General features: G+C 39.5%; 3 protein-coding genes across 4 annotated transcripts in view; all 3 read right to left on the minus strand.

Moving 5' to 3' along the window:
- Positions 1 to 397: 397 nt before the first annotated feature.
- On the minus strand, positions 398 to 2,669 carry LOC138043183 (BTB/POZ domain-containing protein 6-like). The gene has a single exon (XM_068889329.1). The coding sequence runs from the start codon at positions 2,667 to 2,669 to the stop codon at positions 1,236 to 1,238; it is 1,434 nt and encodes a 477-aa protein (XP_068745430.1). The 3' UTR covers positions 398 to 1,235.
- Positions 398 to 6,477, minus strand: LOC138043184 (neuropeptide receptor npr-1-like). The gene has a single exon (XM_068889330.1). It carries the CDS (start codon positions 4,018 to 4,020, stop codon positions 2,941 to 2,943), a length of 1,080 nt encoding a protein of 359 aa, XP_068745431.1. The 5' UTR covers positions 4,021 to 6,477; the 3' UTR covers positions 398 to 2,940.
- Positions 6,478 to 12,018: 5,541 nt separating this feature from the next.
- The window catches only part of LOC138043185 (transmembrane protein 138-like), a 21,341-nt gene continuing 15,678 nt past the window's right edge, over positions 12,019 to 17,681 (minus strand). The window contains exons 3-5 of one of the 2 annotated variants that reach the window (XR_011131196.1): positions 17,585 to 17,660; positions 15,783 to 16,149; positions 12,019 to 12,770 (exon numbers count right to left, since the gene is read on the minus strand). Coding sequence is in view for 1 of the 2 variants with exons in the window: in XM_068889331.1 (XP_068745432.1) it covers positions 16,040 to 16,149; positions 17,585 to 17,660 (186 nt within the window). In the remaining variant the exon portion in view is untranslated. Of the gene's footprint in view, positions 16,150 to 17,584; positions 17,661 to 17,681 lie in introns of both variants that reach the window. The other variant, XM_068889331.1, reaches the window with a different exon arrangement.

The raw sequence follows: 17,681 nt of genomic DNA on the forward strand, positions 1-17,681 counted from the left end.
ACTCTAACAAAACAGAGGGAAGCCAAGAAGGGACATGGATGGACAAAACTGGAGAGGATTGAAATGGATTGAATTTGGGTAAATTTGAAAAACATTGGCCCACCTTTTTTCAAATTTATATCAGTCTATATCAAAATGTCATTTACACAGCTGGAAAATAATTCTCTGTTGTTATGTGGCCGTGATTTTGCAAATGAAAGACTCTTACTCTGCCAATTTGATGTTTAGAGCTCATAATTAACAAAATTAAACAAAATTACCTAAAATAGTACATGACCTAGCCCCTTTAAACTCAAAGCAAACACACTTTCAAAATCTGAAGGAAAAAAGGAAGTGATTTTTTTTATCACAGGGGCACTTAAAAAAAAAAAGAACCAAGAATGTCAACCAGAGAACATACCATTATAATGGATTTCTTTATTATTGATTTGTGTACATTACAGTGCAATGCGCCTTACTGTGGCCACCCAACAAACTTTTGCATTTGACAATTAGCTGTAAATACGTCAACTCAACAACACATGCAACGGTGTTCAACTTACAACTGTGTAAACTTTGCAAGGAGGCATGACTGTCAATCAAATTCACAAAACTTTGTTAGGTGGCCACGGTAAGGCTCCTCGCACTGTAATTAAAACCTCGCTGACATGAAATATGTTCCTGTTGTATTGATCATTGTGTTAAGTTTCAAACTGCACAGGTGCAGCACTTTTCCATTATTCACTACTACCACAACAAAATTAACTAGATGTTTCAGTTCTAAGTAAATAATGAAAAAAAATCCCTCAAACTGTGGGAAGAAAAACTGAAGAAAGCCGATGAAAAAAATATATATACGGTATATAGAATTAACGGTCAGGTATAAAATTCAAAATAATATGTTAAAATTAATGTTTTGAAATTTAATCTGATGCTTCTTTGAGCTGACATATGTTAGTTATAATTATATGGAAAAATTTAATTTACATTCACAAATACCAAGCCAGGTGTGCTCTTTTGGTTTCAATAATATTTTCATACAGACCTTTATGTCTTTTTTCAGATAGCTCTTAAAGGTGCAATTCCTCTTTACTGATAAAATTTTTGCAATGTATGATGATCGTGACATTGGTGGGTCACATTTCACTTAAATTTGAAATGACAAAAAGCTAGAGTACTATATATGACTGTACAGCCTTTTGCATACAGCTGTCTTCTAATAAAACAATTTGATATTCTCATATTAGCTAAACCTCTTACTCAAAGCTAAAAAGAAACTGAGGGAACTGTCCTTGGCTAACATTGGTTGGAAAATGGCCCCTATGAGATTTGAAGCTAAATTTCACACCAGGACACTGCATAGAGAAGACACCAGACCTTCCATGCCATATGATCGGACCATCGATGCAAGCTTTCAAGTGATACCAAATGCCTTTCTTTATAGAAACTGGGCTGTCAAAGTGGACGTCAAAGCCATAAAAACTGCCAGTTATCTCTCCTTCCCCCAACTCCATCTGCGAGGATGTATAATCTCCTGTTTTGCTAGCCACAACTGAATGACTTATGGAATCTTTCAATGTTAATGTTGCAGAGTAAACCCTGTTTTGACTACCAAACAAGCAGACTCCATGCAAGGTGATGTCTCGGTCTACAGAAATATAGATGCAGTCTCGACGGTATGACTGAAATGAAACCCCTCTTTCTAATACCACTGACTGAAATCGACTACAACGTTGGTGAAGGCCACTCCTCTTTACTTGTGAGAATTCCACTGGAGAGCTTGAAACTGAGTTGTAATACTCCACCATACTGAAGGCCTCCTGTGGTGTTAATATCTTACAGCTGAGCACGCATTTGTTGAAATCTCCACGCGCCATGACTGGAAAACGAATTGCTTGGACAACCTTATCTCCCAGAACTGACCTCTTCATCGTACCATCTGCCATCAATCTCAATCTCTCACATTCATTTGTTGCCCACTTGTCTACTGCTTTAAACAAATCCACTTCTTTGATGTTGAGCGTATCTCTAACGACAAGGGCTTCCAGTAAGGATCTCCCTATAGTTTTAAAACCCTCTGTTTTCACTACAGCCTCTGTTTGTCTGTCGATCATCCTCCAACACTGCTCCACAAGCGCTTGTTCTCCATAACTTTCAGCGTGAGTCATGACACAAAACACATTCGATATACTCACCACTTTTTCCAAGAACTCGGTGCATCTCTCGGCCAGCGATGGGACAATGTACTTCTTGGCTAAATACAAAACTTGCATCACATTGTCCTCGTTCAACCTGACTTCGTCACAATACAGAAAGCGAAACAGCTCAAGCAAACTGTCATACTCGCAGTCTGGAAGAGCAATCGAGTGCGACGTTTCTGCCAGGTCGCCAAAGAACATGGAAAAAAATACAGGACTACTTATCGCTAGGACAAACTTGTGAGCGTGAATAACCTTTTTGCATTTCTTGTTTTCACTATCGTGGAGTTGAACGGAAACAACAAAACTGACATCACTTAATAGTTCGTTGTTAAACATAAACTTGCTTCTTGACCTGATTGTTGGTCTCGTTGTCTGCCATTTATCATCGAGCTCAAGGGACATTTTTGTTGGAGAGATGTGAAAGATCTTCCAGGCGACTACGGCACTGCGTGGTAGACGAGAGAGACTGCAAACAAATACTTCTTCCATGGGATGCCTGTGGCACCCACACCACCTGATTTATCATTGCTGTTGCCTTTGCAAACTTTTGCAGGAGATTATCTCAATAATATCCTTTGAGGTAACGATAAATTTCACTCCCAACCTCTTCTCTAGTTAGAAGTAAGCGGAGACAGCTACAAACAGCAACAATAGACAGCAACAAACAGATTGTTCATTGCAAGGGACTTTAAATTTGTTGAAGTCAGCACTGATCAACGTGACCAATCAGCTTTTGATACTTCTTACTTGGCTTTCCCTGTCAGACATTTGTTTCGTAGTTAACTAGAAAGCCGTTTAGTTCTTGACAACTTTGGTTTGTGCCAATGTATGATTGTCGCGTCACTCTTATGGTATTCTCTCTTTCCATTTCAAGCTCTGGAGAGCGACTTCGCGTTTGGACAAACACCTTGCAACAGCAAGCCATCAAGTGAGTGAGAGATTTGCCTGGAACATTTCGGAAAATAAATGGGTTCAATACACTGTTTAAATACATGGAAACATTGGCAAAGGTCAATATATCTTTGAAGTGCCTGCTCTCTCGCCCTTCAAAAAAATCATGCCATATCCAAACTAGATGTGTTGGAAGCATGCAGAAGAAAAAAGCCAAAACCGCATTAACAAACACCTTTGTTACCTTTCGCCTTTGCAGAGTCCGTTTTTTAATGTATTCAGATCTCGAGCGTTCAGAACCTTCGAGCAATTTCGGCAACCTTTTGAGCTCATCTCGAAGTTTTTTGCCAGCCACAAGATAACACGAAGCAATAACAGAGAGTGGAAAGACGAAAAATATGGCAAAATAAGTTAGCGTGAAGAGTTTGACGTGCCATTGTTGATCCCATTTTTCCAGACAGTTGGCTCCATCAAGACGTAAGACGAAGGCATATGGTATTACAGCCGTGATAGGAACGATCCAAGAGATACATATTGTAAGCTTTGCCTTCTTCGGCAGAATTCTTGGACGGAATGTTTCAATGACAATGCGACGGCGTTCAAGACTCATGGAAAGCAATGTGATAACTGAAACAGCCATAAGAATCGTTTGTAATGGATAAACAAGAAAACAGAGGGTCGAACCAAAATAGAATCCCCCTGCAAGATGTTCGGCTACATCAAATGGAATACTTATGGTGCAAGTTGCTAAGTCTGTGATGGCTAAGTTCAAAATGAGATATTCGCCAACTTTCAGGCTATTCTGACACAATAGTACGTAAAGTAGCATGACATTTGCTGCTGTTCCAGTTGAAGATATGGAAAAGTACAGAATGGTTTCGATGTAGCGTAAGGTGGTGACATTTAGCGGCAAGATTTCGCCGATCGTGTCATTACTCCCGGTTTTCATTGTACTTAAAGTGTTTGTTTTCTCTCAGTGAACTGTCATGATCTTCTTCTATTTGTCTCGTTTTCGCTGAGTTCACACTCGGAATCTTTGTTGCCTATACATGCGAGAGAAGATGGATGAATTGCAATATTCACTGAAAGATGTCACTCTTGTATCACCCAATTTCTTGAAATCAGGGCCCCACTGAAACAGCTGAATGCAATAGCACTGAGATAATCGCAGTTATGAACGCTACTTTAGCAGTAACGGTGGAAATTAAAGCCTGAAAAATTCACGCTTGAACGAGATTCGAATCCATGAGCTCTGCGATACTGGTGCTGTTGCTCCGGGGCGAGTTTCGAGTTGTGCAGCAACAAAAGAGCAGAGTCCAGCTTCAGGGGAATATTTAGCATTTTACTTTGTTTTGTACAAACAAAATGCTAATTATTCCTATGAACCTCGAATCTGTTGTCAATTTTGTTGCTGCACAATAACCCACTTTCGATGTATTAAAATTCAGTCCTAAACAAAAGGCATCATCTCGAGGCTCTGGGGAATAAACTCATTTTTCTCTAATTCTCCATTTGAACCAACACCGTGAATCAGATGACTATTCATTTGTAAATAGGGAACTGACTGCTGCACTGGGTTAATACTTAGCCCAGCCTGTGTTGAACAACAGCCCCGTTTTTATTGAAAAACAGTAATCAGTTAACATTGCTTGTCACATTATAGCTTACTGCTTGCTGCCCGCCAGGAAAAACTCCCCTTTGGGAGGAAACATGATCCCTCCCGATTGCAGCGTCAGGCATTACAAACAACCTCGAGGGAGAGGGGTTGAAAACTTGTACTACACAGTAACACTCATATAAGTAATAGATACTAAATAAAACTTGAGCAAACACAAGAACCGCACAGCAGCACAGTCAGTGTAGAGTGATTTTACTTCATCCAGTCCCTCCCTTATTACTGATCTGCATTACCATGGCAACTGTCAAAATAGTAGTCAACCGTGAAAACAACAAACGGAGCACAATTTATTCCCCAGAGCCTCGAGATGATGCCTTTTGTTTAGGATTGAATTTTAATATATCGAAATTAGCCTATTGAGATATCAAGCCAGTATCGCAGAGGTCATGGGTTGGAATCCCGTTGAAGCGTGAATTTTTTAGGCTTTCCTTTCGTGACTGCTTAAGTAGCGTTCATAACTGCATGCCATGATCTCAAAACTTACTTTCATTTAGTCCCGCAGTTCAAATGTATGACTTTAATACATTGTTCCTTGCAAAAGCACTGTCATAAAATGATGTTCTGTTGTCACTTAATCTGAGTCCCTAATTAAATTGACATTTGGTCTTATATTCAAGAAGTCACATCAAAGCATGCATGATAGACTAGGCCTGCATTCAATAATGCTCATTATTAAAATTTCAAGTAAGGGTTATCGCCTGAACTCATGTAAAAATAACCTCGGTTAATGCATTTCTCATGCTCTGATTGGTTTACTCAATCTCGGTTATCAGCTCTTATACCTTCGTTTGACCTTATATGACAAATGATTGCCCTAACCATTGTTAAGCTAAACTTTTTTTCGCCGGAAAGCGAAATTTCTCTCTGAATAAAGCAAAAAACACGCTTTTTTTGGAACGTTTGGATCAATTGACGTTTAGAAGTACGCGAAAAGTAAGAAATGTTTTTTGTGATGAGCCTGCGTCTGTCTGACCACAAGGCCTAGGCATTACACAATAAATAACCCTTCATCAATTTGTTTTCATTTCGCTAGGATTTTCTCGCTTTTTTCGTTCTTCCAATGTTTTGGAGTTTAAGGAATTTCATAAAACGATTATTCCATTCGAACTTGTTGGATATGAGACTGGTTATAGCCAACTCGGCGCTATGCGCCTCGTTGGCTATTTACCATCTCATATCCAACGCGCGCTCATGGAATAATTGTTAATCATACACAGGCTCGGGATAAGGCTGTTTTTGAAATTTGAATGTTTTTAATTTCAACATTTCAACACAACTAAAGGCTCAGCTACACAAAACGTAATATATATGTGCAACACAATTGTAGTATAATAAGTTAACAGTATATGGTATTTGATATGATTTGATTTAAGTGACGGAAAGTTAGTCTTTGTTCTTGTACTCAGCAACATGAGTGACTGTGATGGTCCAGTGTAATCTTCTAAGGATTACATTGTTCTTGTCGATTTTGTCGTAAAACAAAATTTTTACTTTCATTTTACCTGAATAATATTTTCTTTGAGTGAAAATGCCATTAAAATGCTCGAATTATACTTAATGCTTTTGCCTCACTATGCTCGAAAAATTGCCAGCATAATGTGCAAAAGCCAAGCCAGAAGCGATCTGAATTGCTGCAAAACAGCGCGATTAAGACATAGTCCATTTGTTAAAGAGGAGAAAGAAAAGAAATTTAACCACCTGAAAAATAAAAACTTAATTTGTGCTCTGAGGGAAAATTCTGCCATAAATTAATTTCATCTCGTTCTAAATCTTTCTGGAGCAATAATTCTTCCGTTTGAGCAAAATTTTCTCATCCTAGTAAAAACTGAAATGTTTAATATGCAGAAAAGGACTTTGTTTCTCAGATGTCAGTGAATAAAAAAGAAGGCCGTCCTGAAAGTATCTTCAGTTTCGCCATTTAGCTGACAAAACAAGCCGTATGTGAGGACATTTTTAAAAAAAATGCTCCAATCATTCCTCATCTTCAGATACGAGCTCTGAATTCACCATTCAGTTTAATCATTATATGGATGTACTAAAAACGTACCTTTTCCGTCAGTGCAAACTCTCAGCGACGCTTAGATGACTATGAAGCCATATGGCGCGACACTGAACTGCTTTGATCGGCTTTCCGGGCTGCGGTTATGACATTTCCCAGAAATGGCAAACTTCGATTTGCTGTAGGCATTTGCGTGAGGACCGAAGATTTATGATAGATTTTAGTCTCCTTGATTGTCGTCCCTGATGATAGCAGGTTGATAGCCTAATTTCAGCCATGTAATGGAAAATCACATCCGCCTTCCTGCTTTTCCGCCTAATTGCCCAAGAACACGAAAAAGTAGCCATTACCACTGGCTAAATTAGACTCAAATCGGTGTTTGGAAAATGAGTTGAAAATTGTGTTATGGCCATGGCGTGTCGAGCTGCAACACTTTAATTTCCTCTGGCTTTCTGTCATCACGTAGAACTCCTTGTGCGTTGGCGACAAGAGAGTGCAATCCATCGCAAATTACTGGGTTGCCATCATGATATGGCAATCCAGTCGAAAAACGAGTAGCATTTGTCCTTTTTTTCTCCTCCGTCGGAAATCGGAAAAGTTGCGCAATAGGGTCTTTTCTGTCACTCCCCTGCTAAGTATTGTCTTTAATTTGTGCCTAGAGTCTTCTGCGCGTATCCTTGGTAGATTTCAGGGGGTAGTAGAAATATGTAGATTTTATATGGTGGACAGAGTACAAGCAATGGCGGCGAAGCCGATGTAACGCGAATAGTGTTTTATTGCATATTTGAAACAAAATATACCCTTATGGAGCTCAAGAATGGAACGTCAATTCGATAAACAACAAAGGCGGTGAAAAATGAATATCTGGAATTTTAAAAGAGACGAATAATGGACTTCGACAACAATTGCATCTTTCGCCCTCGGATATCAAAGTGAGCCGTATTTCTAATATTTTACTAACTGTGATGTTACGTAGAACACTGAAACCAAATGGCAAATGCTCTGGTAACTTTTTCTGGTTGGATATGGGTTTATCAAACTCAGAGAAGGAACCGAACACCTCACACTTGTGTAAAAACAAGTTAATTTGGCTGAAGCCAACAATATTTCTTTAAACTTATCCACTTCACATTTAGATGACTTTTTACATTCTTGACCAAATTTAATTTATGCAACAATGATGCGCCGATCAAATGGAAACTTCAACCTCCCCCCTTCCCAGGCAAAACCCCGGAATTTGACTATCTTCTGTGCCCCGGGGAGTGGGGAATTTGACCTTTGCCTGCGTGGGGTGGGGAAAATTGAACCAGAAGAGTCAGGTCTCAAATGATTATTTTTCGGGAGCCGAAGTCGCTAACAGCCATAAAGCACGTGTTTGGACGAGATGAAAGACGGTTTAAAGGAAGAGGTATAGCATTTGTGAGCGATTGGGTTACAAGTTCAAATGCCCGCAAATGCCCGCAAATGCCCGTGGTTTGCCTGGGTGGAGGGGGGGAAGAGGATGTTGAAGTACAAAAAAGAAGCTCAAGATGGTTTTCACGGTGACGTCATCAAATTGCAAGTTCCGTGACGTCTTTCGTTTAAATTTCCGAATCGTCAAGTTGCGTGACACCACGATACAAAGCTACAAGTTGATTGGAAAAAATGTCTATCCCTTCGAATCTCAGCAGTTTGAGCCTTTCAAGTACATTAGGAGATATGTTCATACACATGTATCTTATCTTACGAGTGAGAAGTAGGCGCTTTCATCGCAAAGTGAACAGACCCTTAACTCAACAATTCTAATCACAAAGTTATTAGTTTGGTGTTCATGTCAAAGAGTCTGACACCCTCTCTCGTGATCTTTTTGACAAAAAGCTTGAAGATTACGGTTGAGACGCAAAAGTTCTGTATCAGTCTCGTTAAGAATTATTTAAGTGACCGACAACAACGTGTCAGATGGAGTGAAAATTACGCGAGACAGCCCTCCTCCCGAGACAACTTTACCGAGCGTCTGTATGAGAATTGCGTGACGCATCTTCAAAAACTGCGTATCATCATTTGCCTTTCTTTCTTTGTAGTTCGTTTTTATTAAGTATAGTTGCGTTTTTACCTTCAGCAAATGGACTGACTATCTTAACGCAGCAATAATATGTAGTTTAAATAAAAGGCTGTTTATGAATCAAGAGTTTCCGTTGACAGCGGTGAGAATTTTGGCGGGAAAAAACCTTTCTTTTGAAAGTAAACGCTAAAAACATGTATAAGCTCCCAAATTGTTGCTTCTTTGATTTTTATTTTATGCGTGTGCATTTAAGATTTTGCTGTCTCGTCTCGGGTGGTCAAGTCAAACTGTTTACATGGGAAAAAGTTGTCTCGCCTACCTGCCGAGGCGAGACAACTCGCCTCCCCGAGTCAGTTGTCTCGCCCACTTCATGTATTTTTAAAACAAATGAATGGAAAAATATCTCGCCCAGGGTAACTCGGGGGAAGGGTTGTCTCGGGTACCCGAGACCATAATTATAAACAGGCCCTTAAATGAACGATATCCCCCAGGGATCAATTTTGGGTCCCATTCTTTTTAATATTTACATGAATCGGACCTGTCTCATGCCATAGATCAATTATTCACGTATGCCATGACACTCAACTGCAGACCTTCCAACTTTCTGTTTTGAAAATGAGTGAGATTGGGCACAATAGCCCGCCGAAGGCGGGCTACTGCCTGCCAATGGCAGGCAGTCACCTAGCGGGGTCCGGGGGCATGCCCCCCCGGAAAAATTTTGAAAATTTGAGTCCCTGAAATGCGATTTTCTGCATTTTCAGAAAGATTTACAAAATTCTAAATCGTGCAGCACCGTCAAATTTAAGCGAAGAAGCAGACGAACTAGCTAAAGGACCATCAACTTTTGCTCTCTTTCGGCCGGAACTACTCGAAGTTTCGGCCATTGTTATCTAAATTTTCAACTTTTCTTTATTGTAGCTTAGTCACAACTAACTGGCATTGACAATTTCGGTTCTATATATACTATCGTCCTTACACGTGAATATTTTACGGTATTTTACAGGGACATAATGGGCACATTTATTCCATTGGGAAACTACATGCATGACAGCGTGAGAAAGTGGTGTCTATGCGTGTGGGCGTGAGAAATATATCAAATGCGTGTGTCTCACGCAAAATGCGTGAGAGTTGGAAGGTCTGCTCAACTGTTTAAATCAAAGCTGGATTTCTCAAATTTTACATTTTAATTCGCGCAAATACACGTAAATACATTTTGCTTAGCTTTTACAACATTATGTAATAATCTCGTGATCTACTCTCAGTTTTAATATTTTCCACGTAGATATTTTTCTAAAGGTTTTTATGAGAAATCTCGTTCTATTATTATCTTTATTTTTAGGGTACCCGTAGCCTCTTGTTTGCATTGCTATGCAATATACTGACTGTTGAGATCTTGTTCTTTTCATAATTTTTCGAGATTGAACTACACGAGTGCATATGGCGTCTCAACTGCTGTGCTGAATTCTCTCCGTAACTCTCCTGGGTCTTTAGAAAGCAGTGCTCTGAGTCTATCAAAAACAATTTCACTAATCACTGAGTGAAAAGTCTCTGTTTAATAGAAGAAAGGAGCTCTAAGGCCCACAAATCTGCGGGAATAATTTTATTGATAACCCAGCTTTGCCGAAAACGGCCGCCATTTTAATACCATTGAGTTCCGACGAAGGAGGACGCATTCTAATTGTGTCGTTTTACGAATGCCCCGAATATGTTATCGTGATGCCATGCGATTTCTGGGTTTGGATGGCATCTTGGAGTGGCTGGACGACGGGTTTATCACCTCGATCTGATGTGAATGTGAATCTGTCATGCCTCGACATCGCGTAAAAGCGGTAAAAATTCCCCGAATTGTCACGTGCTTTGTAGTTGTGCGTGTTGGTTGCTCGGCCGTTTCCTTCGCTGTTTTCATGGTGACCGACTGGAGCTCAAAGGGGAGACAGAGTAATTTACGAGACAGAATTTCGAGTTGGTCGGTGTAAAATGCAGACCATCGGTAAAATGCAGACTAAGGTTATAATGTAACTGTCGAAAAAGCCCAAACCCTTTAAAATGCAAACCTTAGACCTAATTTGGCATAAAAAAATATTTAGGCTTAGCTGTTGGCACTTCTAAAGAGTTTGGGCTTTCTCAACAGTTAGATTAGAATCTAAGTCTGCATTTTACACTGACCAACTCGAAAATCCAAGTCGAAATCCTAACTCAGTAGTACATCGGCAACCTCCCCAGAGGGTTGGTTCTAGGTAAAAGTGACGTCATTTACTCATTCACCACTTGCACAATCCCATAATACACCTCTATTACCCACAAAACTCAGTTTGCATAACCATTGTTAGCAATTTCTCCTGGGACATGAAAATGTCCCAAGAGAAGTCGAAAACAATGCCTATGCAGATTTTTGGGGGGTAAAAGAGGCGTATTATGGGATTTTTTGCAAGTAGTGAATAGCTTAATTCTTCAGCGTTTAAATACAGCCTATTATATATGCAAAACTCTGAAAGCCCGAAACTCGCGTGCTGCATATTAACTCAAGTGCGTACACATGCATGTCTTCGACGTCATTTTCTCCTCGATCCAATCTCGTTCCCAGAGTCATCGTTCCCTTAACCAGTTGTCGGGAAAGAGAGACTCTGGTTAGATCCAAGAAAAGGCCATATTTGATTGGCTGTTGAAAAACGGTTTCATTTCCTGCCACTTTCAGTCTAAACTCGAAAATCGTGCTTTCCTGTGAATTTTTATCTACACGAGGTCGAAGATGATCTAGAACTAAATCATTTTACAACTTACCAGTTTACGTTTTCGTTTTTGAAAATATAGCAATTTTCACTTGCGTGACACCAGATGCTGAAATCTGTTTTGATTGATAAAATGTATCTCGTTATTGTTTATTCTCCGCAGTTTAAAAGCTTCGAGTGTATTAGGAGATGTGTTTATACTCATGTGTACGGTCTCGCGAGTGAAAAGTAAGCGCTGTCATGGCAAGGTGAACTCCATTGTTGATTTCCTTATTGATTTCCTTATTGATTTCCAACCGTCTCCCCTCACGCACGCGCAGTTATTTAACCGGAACCAGAGTTTTCTGCTTCCGGTTTTGGATTATTCCAGAGCCTCCCGCGCCCGTTCTGCTGGACAAGGGTAACGGAGGCTCTGCGAACGAGATTGCCCTCGATCCAGCTCTCTCAATATTTTAAAGTTAGTTATGTGGGACCCTTAAATAGGAAAATTCCAGTTAAAATAAACAGGTTGCTTTTTTTTAATTCAAGGCTTAAAACTTGACTCAGTTTGTGTTCATTTACAATAGGTTTGAAATCCAAAGAAAAAGAAGAATTGATTTCTTGGTCACAGCAGCCCGTGAGAGAAAATTTCGTAAACAAAAACGAGACCCTTGCAAAACATGAGTTCATTTATATACAATTAAAAAGCGCACTGTTTTCGTGTATGGGGCTCTCAAATTTGAAAACGATCACTTGTTTTCCATTGTTTTCAACCAGAGCTGGGTTGCTAGAAATAGCGCTGAACAGCGCTTGAAGAGCTCCTGTAATATTATCTATACCTATATACAAGTGTGAGCAAGCCAGATAAAATTCCTTAAGAGCGTCAACCGGTTGACAATAATCCCTACGTATCCAATCGATGGAAACCGACGATCGGAAAACCAATCGATCAGTCGATATCAATCGATAAAATTAGTTTATTGGTATCGGTCAATCGATAACCACACAAAAACCGTTCATCGATTGCTATCGATTGGCGCAACAAATAGGCCATTTCCGAGTTCTGGCCTGCCTCATCTGCAAAGCGAGTCTAAGTGCGAAGTTTTTGTTATGAAAATTAGATTTCATTCAAATATAAAGTAGAACTAATTACCATCACAAAAACTTCGCACTTAGACTCGCTTTGAAGAGGCAGACTTGAACTCGGAAATGGCCTATTCGAACAGACGTCACGCACGCTACCTGTCCGATCATCCGCCATTTTTATGAGGCCCTGGGGACGAAATTGGAAAAAAAAATTCAGACCCAGTCTTAAACGAAAAGAATATACACCCTGTTGCACATGTACTCAAATTACCCCCTTGCCCGTCCACATTGCCTTTCCATGTCATTATGTCTATGCAAGAAGTCCGGGAAGAGGCTTTACTGAATATAAGGTGCATTGTCAAAGGCTATCCTCTTTGCTGTTTTGAGGTGAACGTCGGTGAAGGGCTTACTGCTAACAAGAAGAGGGGAATTAAAGAAGATTTTGAAACGTGGTGAAATCTGCAACCACTCAATACCGATCGATATCAATTTTTCTATCGATTGTTATTGAAAATCGATAACCACAAGAATCTCCGCCATCGATTGGTCATCGATTATCGATTTCATCATTTGGATACGCCGGGTAGTAATGTGAGCCTACCTAACATCAACAGCAAAGACGTTACTCAAACGACAGATGTAAGAGCCAATCAGAATTACGCGCAAATTACACGAAAATGCAATTAGGCGACGCAAATAGTTTTGTTTTTTCTTCTTTAAAGCAAAAAGTGGCGCAAGATTTTTCAGCCAACCACGACGCATGGCAACAACTTTTGCGTGATTACTATTGAAACAAGAACGGAAAAAGTAACCACGTGACCGTGATTTTCACTTCTTTTTTCGCGTTTGCCGGTTGCCGCTTCTACTACGGCGACGAAAACGTCACTTCAAAATATAAATTTGAGCTATTCTTAGTATTTTATGATTATTTCATCTTGTTTATATTGCACAATTTGGGCCAAGTGTCCTATAACTGGATTGGTACGGACGGATTTGAAGTCAAGAGTGAGCCTGAAAGATTTACTGTAGTTTGTCCACGTTGTCGTCAAAACCTTTACTTTGGTCATTTCACGTTAGTACTTTTACAAGTAGAGGAGAGAATCGTTCAAAAAGGCGTGCCGCACGATCATTTTGGTCCTCTTAACCAATAATATTACTGCTTTTTCTTAAACTCCCTAGTGGGTAGCAAACACGACGTCTACGGCAACGCCAACGCCACAAAGCAAGAATATTATTGGTTAAAAGAGGAAAACACTCGTGCTGCACATGCAGCACGAATTTCCGTGCATTTCTTTGCCGTACTCCACAATGCAACAACGTGAAGTCAACACATTAGGGATGTGAGCGAATATGGACATTACACAGCACAAACACAAAGAAGTCTGTTAGGTCTGGTAACGAGTATGTTGCTATGGTGACATCATAACCAGTATCACAATGTGTAGTTCTGGCAACACATCAACCGTGCAAAATTTCAACCCTGCAGACTTAATATTTTCAAAGATATTCCATATTTTGTGATTTTAATTCAATTGGTGTCCACTAGGTGACGTCACAAGTCCTCTAATTTGCACAGAGTGCTATCACAATAAAATAAACGCCGTTCTTCATCATTTTGAAAGATCTTTTGAACAAGCTAATAAAAAAAATTGTGTCATATGCACTTAAAAAAATATATTTTTTTTTGCATTCAGAGCGCAATTAAAATCTCTGAGTACAGAAACCAAAATTTAAAATTTAAAACCATGATTCCAGAGCAAGAAAACAATATTTTCGATTCAATAATATCATTGGTTAAAATAGAGTAAAAAATCTTGCTGCACGTGCAGCACGGATTTTAGCAAGTATCTTAGCGGTCCTCTGCATAACGACGACGTGAAATCACCAAATTTGATGTTTTGACGACAGCGTGAGCATGCAACAGAGAATCTTTCATTCTCTCTTTTCACTCTGAAACCGCTCGTACCAATTATTTTTAGGATACTTCGCCCATATTGTAGGACGCGAACGATTCTGAATAATCGCGAAAGACTTATTGACATTTTCGTCGACCGTCGCCATCGTAGACCTTAAGGTGTCCTTATTTTGACGACAACGTGGGCAAAAAACAATGAACCATTCTTTTTCCGTTTTGACGTTAAAACCGTTCGTATCCACCAGTTACAGGATAGGTTCCCCGTATTGTACCACGTAAGCAAGACGGAGAAATCGCGAAATACTTGCGATAGCGTCAAGTTCTAATTATATTTTGGAGTGACGTTTTAGTTAACGTTGCCAACGTCCTTGCTTAAAGATGGTGCCTACTATTGTTATTGCGCATACGTTCTGCGCATCTCGAGATACTCAGGTTTCCTATCGGTGATGCTTACTAATACAGGGATATTTTTGCGCAGTTTAAAGCTATCCGGAGAAAGTGGATCTTAGAAAGTACTCTTGGTATCCAAAAAGAAAATTGGGGGTAACCATGCTTTTTTTAGAGATAATTAAGCTTCAATTTGCAAAAGAACGCCATACATTGCTTTGTATTAAAGCTTTTTACAAACATTTTTGATTAATTATCGTTGAGAAAGAACCCCATACATTACTTTGTATTTTAAAGCTTTTCACAAATATTCACGAATTACCTCGATTTCAATGACACTTGCTGAGATCTACATTTCCTGCATAATCATAAACAAGGGAAACAGTATCTTTGAATTTGTAGGCACCGTCTTTAAACTCCCTATTTTCGCGATTGTCGTATACGTGGAATTATCTCCTCGTTTTTCTTTTGCATAACAAGTTTTTCGTGGAAAAAAAGGAACCCCCAAACCATTTTCCGATCAGTCAAACAAGGAAAAAATAGGTTTCACGGTTACAGATCGTGCATAACTGACTCCTTACCGCAACTTTCTTTGTGAATTCACGTTGCCTCTCTGTTGAGTCACGAAACAGCTTCATCGAAACTTGCAAAATTTGACAGGTAAGCATAAAAAAAGAAACGGCAAGCCGACGTTTGTGATGCTAAATCTGTCTACTGACTCAGATGAAAACAAACCGCTGAATTGCAAAAGAATGCTCTTTGATGCTTCCACTAGGCAGACACGCCTAGGAAATTATCGTCATGGTTATTGCTATACAGGTTTGAGCGGGTAAGTTACCGAATGATGTGCGCTCACTAGAAGCACACAGGAGGCTACAAAATGTACAATTCCAATACCTCTTCTTCAGGCCAGCCTTGTTTAAAACAGGTTTCCAGCCAAGTATGGTTTCTTTCCGGATAGACGCAAAATGTCAGAGAGAGGTGGCAGCCAGTAGCTTCTGATGATGAGCTCCCAAAAACAGAAAAGATCCATTTGATATTCTCGTGAAGTTCTGGATGATGCCAGGTAGCACATCATTCCCCAAAATGGGGTTCTTGAGATAAGATTGTTTATACGAAGAACTATATTTCAAGCATTAAAATGTCCAGATAATTTAACGACTCCTTGCAAATTCTTCTCGCAACCACTGTGAGTCCTTATAAAATCTTGGGTCGCCTAATCGTAGAGCGGTCCTTTTATAAAAGTAGTAGTATAAAACAGCTCCTGTAATTAGGAATGGTGGAAAGAAAACTAAAAATCACGGAGAGGCTAAAAAACAAGAGTTCGGGAATAGGGAAGATATCTGTTTACAAACGGTGCTCTTGTTATGCAAATTTGCCAGCCAGAGGAACAAAAGACCCTTTGTTTCGAGAACCAATGAGGCTGACTGTTTGGCACACTAATGACAATAGGTGACTTCAATGATATCTTCCCTATACACATGCATGATTATCTGAAGAATTTTCCACTCCTTTTGAGTTAACAGCCATTCTGAGAGGATACAAAATGGTTCTTACTAAACAGTAAAAACTTTCCGAAATTCAGCAGGGAACTGGGGCGAGTTTCAAGTTTTAACTAATCGATAAACTGACACTATCACATGAAAGACCATGTTGAGATTGGTCATTTCGCCAAGTATGGTGCTTTTAGGGTGAACAGAGACCAAGTTATGTACCTTGAAACATGGTTTAAAATCCATACAGGCGTCTCTAATTTTGATACAGCGTCCCCAAAAACCATATAAACTCTTAAAATTTTTATGATTTCCGTGATACTCTTTAAAATGGGCAAACATAGCGATTTTCATTGCAGCTTTTTTCAAATTGTAGGTACATGACGGGATTTTACAGTTGTCACTAAACTGGTAAAAAAAAGTTTATATGGTTTTGGGGGACGCTTTGTCAAAATTAGAGACGTTTGTATGGATTTTGAACCATGTTTCAAGGTCCATAACTTGGTCTCTGTTCACCCTAAAAGCACCATACTTGGCCAAATGACCAATCTCAACATGATCTTTCATGTGGTAGTGTCAGTTTATCGATTAGTTTAAACTTGAAACTCGCCCCAGTTCCCTGCTGAATTTCGGAAAGGACAATTGAGTGTGCCTTTACGAGATGAGGATATCTCCTAAACATTAAGACACATAAAAGTTCAAGAAGATCTAAATGCCAAAAAAGAAAAATACCAAGTGGATATTTAAAACACAATGTCAATATATTTGAGGGTAGGTGCTGTAAAGGTTGCAAGATAGGAGGCAAAATTCTCCTCAGCTGCAAGAAGGTCACCATGACAACCAACTGAAGCTACAGTCTACCTCCCAGGCAGCTGTAATCACATCAATGAGCAAACCAGTGTGTGGAATGATTGTTTACTTACCACAAAATATGGGAGGGAGGGAAAAGCAGCAGGCAAGCCAAAAAGCAACTTGAGCAGAAGTACAGTGCATGGCATTATGCCCCTGCAAACCTCAATACAGTCCCCCCAAATATCCCAGGCAAAACCACTGCATTGGCTTGGTTGAACTTTGCCTAAATTATATTTAGCTTCATTAAATACAGGTGAATACAGTGACTAGAACAAAGGATTAGACATTCATTTAGCAACAAAGTAGAAAATTCCAATCATATTATAATGATACAGTATCCAAGACTTTACTTACCAACTCTTTGAAAAACAAAAAGGGCTTGAAATGCTTCATTCCACACATATCTCTGAGGAGCACCCCACTTTAAGGTCTTCATAGGAAACCAAAAAAA

The sequence above is a fragment of the Montipora capricornis genome, chromosome 3, assembly GCF_036669925.1.
Source record: "Montipora capricornis isolate CH-2021 chromosome 3, ASM3666992v2, whole genome shotgun sequence".
Lineage (NCBI taxonomy): Eukaryota > Metazoa > Cnidaria > Anthozoa > Scleractinia > Acroporidae > Montipora > Montipora capricornis.